Genomic DNA, 9,167 nt, shown 5'->3' on the forward strand with positions numbered 1-9,167 from the left:
CTAACAGAATCATAAATTACATGGAATTCAAAGTAACTACTGCTCTCTCTTCATATTTTCTTCTGCTGGCTTTCCCTGCCAGGCTTATATACTAATGAAGAGGGCTTCTCGAATACACTTGGACTTCCCCGATCATTCGAGAAACTCATCACACACATTACTAGTGCCAGCAGCGTCACATGACTTCTGCTGTCAAAACAGTACCATTTCATATATATGTAATTTTAAAAGTCTGTGACTTTCTCTCCTAGGTCAGACTCAAACTTGTTGAACACTCCTTCTATAAAGCCACAGTATACTTAGGGTAATTTCAGTGCTCTAAAAATTTTGAACTTTTTTATTTCAGGTGCCTTTGTTTATTTATTGCAAAATGGCACCATTTGACAGCTCCACATCATACCCATGACAAAGATAACAAGCTTTCAAATGATGTGGATGTGTGTAGGCTCTTTTCAGAGAATGGTCACTCACCTAGGTAGGATTCTGAAAAAGTGACCAGTTAGTGTAATAATATATGTGTTTTATGTACAAGAGTTATTGTAAAAGATAATGGTTTTATTAGAAATAATTTTTTATCTAACTGTTGAATGTGTTCTGTTTTTTTGTATTTAAATTGGTAATTACAAATCCTTTATATATATAAAACCACTAATTTCAGTATAGAAAAACTTGTTTTGGAAGTTATTAGTAGAAAAAATATTAAAAATAAACATAAGGCTATAAGTAATTGTAGTATTGTTATTTATTTTACTGTTTTGTACATACTTTGTTGATTCTTATAAAGGTTAATGCTGTATTTGGACCTGGTTTAACCTACATCACTTGGACATCCCTTAAACTACCAGAATACTTTGTCACTGTCAGTAACTCCTTAAAACATTTAGAACATGTGATTAATCAGGTAATTTTCAATATTTTTAATTAAGGCATACTATGCATCACATTTTGTTAAATATTATATTTTAATAAAGTTGTTTACCTGTTGAAAAGGTTAGGTTGTATTAGTTGCCAATATTACATATGAAAAAACAGATTTTATGCCATAAAATTATTACATATTAAAATTAAAAGTTTGAGATATCTTTATTACGCAGTATTAGAAATCAAACTTAACCTGTTTTGTTTGGTGCTGTAGTATATATGTATGAAGAATCTGATAAAACTTTGGTAATTTCAAATGAAAATGTATTAATAAGGACTGAATTTTTTTAGGAGTATATACAATTTTCATGATATAAAATTGTTTAGTCAGAATTATAGAAATATAACTTTCTTTCCATATTACTGCACAATTATCTCTGTATTACCTTATTATCTCTTCTATTTTCACTTCTTTCTTGCAGTGATTATTCAGATCAGCTAATCTGCTTAAATAGGCAGGAGATAGTCATATTGGAATTTGTTTTCTTTTTTTTTGTTTAGTGGTTGTAACTTCTGTTTGGGATTTGTTTCGTTTAATGTTTCCTTAGTGCTAAGATTGTGGAATCAATTCATCCTGTAAAATTAACCCAAAGGCAAAGAATAGTTCTTATGTTAAAAGGCTACTGGTTTGGCATTGTATAAACGTTTAATCTGAGGGAACTTTTTGGAGTATAGTTAGTGAGAGGGTTATTGTGTTTTCTGCCAGTATTTCACATATCCTGTGCTGGAAGGGTTTTCACTAGAAGTCGTGTGAAGTTATGTACATTATGGAAATTTTGATCTAAAAATGCTGTTGTAAAGACATGCATATAATCCACATCCATAAACCAAAGACATTATATTGGGTGGTACTGATATTTTAAGGACCAATGACCATGTTGATTGTTGTTCTTATTATGACTTAACTTTTTATGTGTTTTTTTTTGGCTTGAATGTTAAGTCGAGTGCTAAATTATGTTTGTGTGATAACTTAATCAGTTATATATCTTCATAAGTGTGCTTGTACAATTTGTAGAATGATATATGTTTGTTCATAATGGTTAAAGTATAGAAAGTTGAAGTGGTATTTACAATTATATTCGTAATTTAACTAAACTATTATACACCTTTTTTAAAAACTTTATTTGTTGTACCTGTTCAATGGTGATTTGAGCTATTGCTAGAGATTTATGAAGCAATAAACAGTGATCATAGCCTGCATTTGTCATTGGTAACTTTGAATTACCATTGATGACATTCAAATAAATGAACTCATTGCTGTTATACATAACACATAACATCTTATACAAATGTTTATTTCACTTCACCCTTACCTAAATTTACATTATATCGACTGTTTAATTTTCATAATTTTTTATAATTTATTATTCTTACGATTTATTTAGTTTGTGAGGATACCTGGGGGCTACCCCACCTTCTTTCAATATTGCTTGCCTTCCTCCTACAACTGCTAAACCCATTTAGAATGACTTAAATGTTGTCAATTTTCCTCTATCTATTTATGGCTTGCGTTCCCTGGCCACAAATGTGGTATCTTCTAGGCTTTCCTCAGCTTTTTTTAGACATGTTTCACAGTATAGTTTTCCCTTCTTTCTCTAAATATTGTTTCATGATTAGCAGTCTCTGTTAATACTATCCATTTTGTCCCCACTTCATTTCCCAGTTTCATCTTACCCTGTTGACTCTCCTACAGGAAATGTCTCCTTTCATAGACGTTCCACCTATATTTAGGGGATTTTCATGGGTACCTTCTCCTCCTTCCCTCCATGTTAGGGAGTTTGCCATCTTCAGTTCTTTCCCTCCACACGTGGCTTCTTTGCTTGTGGGATCTTCTGGGGTAGGACACTGTCTTCTACTGTTTGTTTGTCATCCGCTTCTAATAGGGACTTACAGTTGGCTCTTTTTCTCCATCAGTCCATTTTTGGAGGTTTGTTGCATGATAAATTGCATGCAAGAATCAGTTAAACCAGGTGAATCGAGGGGTGTGTGGGAGTGAAAAGTTTTTGGCATGCGAAAACATTTTTACAAATAGAAGGCAGCACAGAATGATAACGCTATGTATGTGAGTAGAATTAAGTACCTGTTGAAAATATATTTTCAATGCAGAAAAATTATAACTTTCAATTCAACAATCAACTTGCTTTATTCAACTAGAAAAGGGTTTCAATACAGCCATACATACCCCTGTACACTAGATTAGATATATTAATAATCTAATAAAAAACATTAGGTGTGAAGAAAAAGGTGTGGCCAAAATAAGTCTGAGTGTGTGACTTAAAGGAATGAAATCAAAATCAGTGGCCAAACTGGTAGCTACACTTATAGCATTGATAAGAATTTTACAGCAAATATTCATTAATTAGTTAGGTAGGCCACGTATTTTGTTTTAGCATCATCATGCTCCAAGTTGAACAAAAAATGTGGCCTGGCTAACTATTGAATGAATATTTCCAGTAAAATTCTTATCAATGCTATAACTGTAGCAACCAGTTTGGCCACCAATTTTTATTTCATTTTTTTAAGTCACACACTCAATCCTTTTTTGGTTGCACCTATTTTTCACACCTAAGGTGTTTTTTATTAGGTATCATGACTTTTTATCAATTCTCACCAACAAATCACAGCAAGTAAGAAAGTGACACTCAATAATAACACAAATTAGCTTTAGGATTGCATCACCATTATTCAGAACAGACCTTTACTTTACAGAACTCACCAGATTCTTTAAAATATATGATGGTAGTTTTCCTCTCTAAAACAGTGTTAATAGCTTCCTTTATAGTAGTGCCATGGAACTTAGATTAAGAGTTTTTTGTCATCACCCCCATGCAATTGGTATAGTCATATCAAGTGTCATTATTTATGGTAATTGCTTAAGCTAATATCATGTGATGCTAAACACTCTTTAATTAGGATAATTTCATAAAATTTATTACAGTTGTGCTCAAAAGTTGCCAATGAATAATCAATAATAACTGTCCACCTGTATGATTCTTTTGAAGACTTGAGCTAGAAACTGCTAATCTAGTTTGATTGGCCTAATCACTGCATATGTATCTGCACGTGCTTTCACCCTATAGTTTTGCTGCTCTAATTCAGCCATTTTTAATCTGAATGATAAAAAACTAAAAATGATCCACTTTTACTCTTAGTTGAAGCTGTAGTAAAAATTTCAAACTGGTAGCTCACGTGACTTTTTGTATAGGTGTGCACAACACACTACCATGTTTCTTGATATTTTTTTTGCATTTATTCATAATATAACATGTTTCCTGATATAATGAAGAGAATAATGTAAGAAAGATTTATTTGTTCAGCACAATACTACTTATGTTTTTCTTCCTTGATAATTAGAATTTGAGTCTTTTAAGCTTTGAATTTTATTTGAATGGAATGTGTGAACCATGAATAATTGTTTATAACATAATTTTGCAATTTAGGTTGCAGACATCAAAACATCCCGCATTGATAACATATTAGATGAAATATCCAACAGCGAATTGATTGAATTTCCAACTACCAAACCATGGACTGCAGTGGAGTTCATAGAAAATACAAGGGTAAAGTTATAAAACTATATATATATATTTTTGAACTGCTATGTGCTTACAGTAAAACAATAGTTTCATAGCTTTAAGTTTAGGCCAAATTCTCTTGGTATCAGGATATGCAAAGCATAAGGTAAACAAACATTACTATAATAGTGTGGTATATAAGCACATCATGCATTTTCTACCTATTTAATAGTTTATTATTAAAAATTCATCTGTTATTCTGTGTATGTGCAGTTTTCACATAATAAATACACAAGAAAGTCATTAAAGTACTTTCACTGTAGCTACCTCTGTTTCTTTTGTCATTCTCTTGGGGTGACATTTAATTTTCCCATGAGTTGTATGACTGTAATGCTGCACGTTGTACAAAGATATTGATAGCATTGTCCTCCAATGGAAGATCAGGTGATGCCTTGAGGTTATGACCACCCTTAATTTTGAATGATAGTAACGAGTCATGTGTGTAGCACTAGTCACTGGGTAAGTCAATTGTTAATTTTAAAGTAAATAACATATTTGTTTTAAAGGCCTTGTAGGTGATCAGAACTACTCTATAATTAGATTTGCCTGACCTTTGCTCCACCCTTCCTTCAGCAAGCTTTGTTCACTAAATTTCCCTTTCATCGTAAATGAAAAACTGACAAAATAAAAACAATTTTCAAGTACACTCTAAAAAATATCAATAAGAATGGTGCAACTTAAATTAAACATGATTCATAATATGAGTGTTACACACACAAAATGACAACTTGCATTTATATATATATATACAAGATTTTGATCAGCAGAAAAATAGTTGTATCACGTCAAAGTTCATGACTTTTATATAAATTTAAGAAAATCAAATCAAACTCTTAATTTTTTCTTTTCAGTTTATTCTTCACATTATGACTATATCAAGAATGTTTACATGTCATTTCTAATGTTAAAAAGTGTTCAGAAAGAAATTGGAAAAGTTTTTTAGCATTTTAGTTATTGCTGCATAATATATTTTTAAACGTTTTTAGCATTTATATTTTATATTATTGTTATAAATTTTCACATGTTGCAACAAAGTATGTAAAATATTCACAGAATAGAAATGCATGTTTCTGGACATAACATTTCATTATTCAAAAAAGTGGAATACGTTTTAGCCCTCGTGAAAATTCTTATTATTATGTATCTACTTAAGACAACAATATCATAGTTTTGTTGCTAAACAATGCAGACAAACAGAGCATTACTGAAAGACAACTGGCTTTTATAAATATTAGATAAATATCTTGACAATTTTCCTATTATACAGCAGACCTACCAGCAGTCAGTTTTACCTGAAGATACCACAGAATGGATAGGAAGAAGAATATTTTCGTGATATGACCACAGAATACATTTTTGTGGGGTTTTATGTTTTTCTGCTGGTGTGTGTTTATTGTACTTTACTTCTACAAAAAGGCTTCTTTGTAGTGGAAATGACATTTTATACAACTCAAAGGAAGAGTTGGTCACTGGAGGGAGACAATTTTATGAGATAGTTGTCAAGTCTAGGAGAAGTTCTTTCTTGGACATTGGACTTGATATTGCTGCAAAGGTCCATTCATGATATCCATCTAATTGTAGCTGATGACCCCAGAAGAAGTCACTAATGTGTGATGCACCCAGAATGACCACTATTCATGTTCTTTCCATGAGGATTGACCTCAGTGCAATGTAAGCATGGATGACAGGTTTATCATGGTAGTGCCATTTGTTACAACTCTGACCAAATGTGGTAGTCTGTAAATGAACCACACCTTTGCCAGTCAGAGCAATTCAACGACATCTCTGGTGGAAGACTCCAAGAACACTCAGATAGAGAGACAGGAGGTGCCATTTGTGTATGGTATTTGACAAAAGGAGCTACATCACCAGCAGTTGAGGCAACAGTTATTGAAATGTCAAGATGGTGAAACGTAAAACAATATTGAGCCTTTCTGAGTTGAAGAGTATACAGCCAGGGTGACAGGGGATTACAGAGGAACCTAGGGTTGTAAGCAACTCATCTGTTGGTTGTGTGTAACCCTATCTCATTACTCTGCTGCTCTGGAACAGGGATCGACTACTGACACAAGGATGGGATTTCCTGAGCATACCTTGAATATTGTACCAATAAAATCAAGGCCATCTTGGTCAGATGATGGTTGAGAGATCATGAGTGAAAGGGACTGACCATGATCATATGTCTCTGTGAGTGAGGTGAAATAGATCATGTCCCCAACATTCAAGGGTGTATCAAAAGAGGAGTTGGAGTGCTTCCAGAAACATTTCAAGCAGGTAATTGGTTTGAGTGGCTGTACAATGCCAGATGTTAAATCTAGATTATCCAGCCCTAGATTTCATTGAACACTTGAGCAAAGCACAATTATGTCAAGGAAAATTGAGCAATCTGTTGGTCTGAGTTCAAGTCTTGGAAGAGTTGTACCACAGAAAGCTTGGCTGCTTAAAAAATAGTTTGTGCCACTTGCACAGTAGAGCTTACCTTTGCAATTGCTTTGACAGATTGTGAGGATATCCTTGTTTACAAATTTGTGGAAGGGCTACTCTGTGAGATTGTGAGCCATCTCTTGGATGTGAAAGATATTCTCACCTTTATGAGGCAGTATCTGTAGTGATACAGTAGGGAGTGATAATTTTGAACCAGAAACAAAAAAAGGAAGAAACGTACAGTGACTCTACATCTTATAGACCATCTTACACAGGTAGTTAAACCATGCAAAAACTCAAGTTCAGTAAAGATTAACCAACCACTCACACATCCCAGCACTGTAATGTAACCACTTTGGTACCCAGTTGGTGGGTACAAATATCCCAGTCCTTCCTTAGTTTATGTACCATAGCCTATGTTGATGATGCCTCCATCTGGACATCATCCTGGAAGAAAGGGCCAAAGCATAAATCTGCTTGTTGAGCATTGGTTCATTTTATTGTGATTAGGATTAGGATTTCAACTGATGACTCAGCAGATGCAAAATAGCCAACAACAGACAGTGAGCACTGCTGCCACAACTCCAGAAAACTAACAGAGACTAAATCAGACTTGTCCATGAACTTGGAGAGTGCATTAGACAGATGGACTAAAAGGTTGGCAGTTAGTCTAGCTTCCTATTGGCTAGATGAGTGTTTGTATGTGTCCTTCAAAGTGTAAGGGTGAGAGATAGATTTTATGATTGATACAGGAGTGGCCAAAAGACTGGTACATTATGCAATATCATGAACCATGGTAGTGGTTCATAATAGGGATCATCCATTTGTTCTTCTATATTATTATTTAATATTGTTCCGACAGCTTACAGCAAAAATTTCTGAGTATTGTAATAAAACCTGGGCAATATTACTAAATGCACATTGTGTTGGGTAGTTTTTAAGTGTATTTGACAACCTAGCAAATAACAGTGTCTGTATAACTGTTGACATCCAATCGTTTTAATGTAGTCTATGGTTTATATGGAGCTTCATTGTCTACTACATGCATACATATATAGCTGCTTGCAGGCTGTGAATGTAATTTAATGTTTATATGGGAGGCATGACACATGTACCATAGCAATTATTAACTTACTGTTGCAATTGTATTGATGTCACATATTATTTGTTTATGTATAGGGTTCCTGCTCTTTTGGACATGACACTGCTGACAGGATCACTTTTATTTTTACCACTGCATGATTGGTTTCATCCACATTACACAAACATCTAAAACATCACACAAATGTCTAAAATATTATAAAAACATCTAGGCTGTCTCTCACAACAGAAATCTTGTAGTATAAAAGATAGCACCAAGCTCAGTTTTGAACATCGGATCGACAATCACAGTAACGGCTGATGATAAGTGTCGAATTATAGTCAACACTGCCTGATTGGGAATTTTATAGATACTGCAGATAGTGTAGCCATCTTGAAGCTAACTATAAGGAGTGGCAAGAATTGTGCACGTAGGTGATGGCAAAAATGATGCCAATTGTAGGTGAAAGTGAGGCAGAAATTTTATAGCTATATATTTTATTTAGAAAATATTTAGTTTCAGGTAAAGTTTGCAGCAGTGATGGTACATATGAATTTAGGGTCATCACAGTGGAAGAGGGTCATAGAAGTGTCATGACCCAAACTCCATCAGAAATGGAGGGGGGTGAGATATATTAATATAATCAATTCATAATTGTGAACACATTGCTGATGGGTCATAAGTTTACTCATGTTTTGTGTGGAGCATCGTTGTGTGTCATTTATTAAAACTTTGCATTGAAAAGGAGTCTGGCGCATTTCATTTTGTTCTGGATGGTTATTATTCTTCTGATTTTTGCAAATAATACCCATATTTTTATAAATGGCTTCTCACAGAAAATGTAACATGTTTAGTGAAGGTGAGATGATTACTGAACTATTTGATGATAATTTGTCAGATCTTCCAATTGAAGGTGAAGATTCTGATGTGGATGTGTTTGTGGATCATTCTGACAGTGACTTTAGTTACAGTGACGTTGTTAGACCTACAAAGATACATAAAATGCTCTCAACTGATTCTGAATCAGAAAGTGATGATGATTCTACAGATGTTCCTGTTAGTGATTTGTTTTCCCATTATGATAATGATAATTGGTCAGAAATAAATATTCCACCAAATATATTTTGTAATCACAGATGAATACTTTTTTTGACACAATATCAAAT

General features: G+C 33.6%; 1 protein-coding gene across 1 annotated transcript in view; it reads left to right on the forward strand.

Annotated features, from left to right (window-relative positions):
* Positions 1–9,167, forward strand: part of LOC106457450 (dynein heavy chain 8, axonemal-like) — a 459,787-nt gene that overhangs the window by 99,532 nt on the left and 351,088 nt on the right. The window contains exons 16-19 of the mRNA XM_022383398.1: positions 785–901; positions 4,362–4,481; positions 5,003–5,007; positions 8,838–9,057. Coding sequence (XP_022239106.1) covers positions 785–901; positions 4,362–4,481; positions 5,003–5,007; positions 8,838–9,057 — 462 coding nt within the window. The remainder of the gene's footprint in view (positions 1–784; positions 902–4,361; positions 4,482–5,002; positions 5,008–8,837; positions 9,058–9,167) is intronic.

This window comes from Limulus polyphemus, unplaced genomic scaffold, assembly GCF_000517525.1.
Source record: "Limulus polyphemus unplaced genomic scaffold, Limulus_polyphemus-2.1.2 Scaffold333, whole genome shotgun sequence".
Classification (NCBI taxonomy): domain Eukaryota; kingdom Metazoa; phylum Arthropoda; class Merostomata; order Xiphosura; family Limulidae; genus Limulus; species Limulus polyphemus.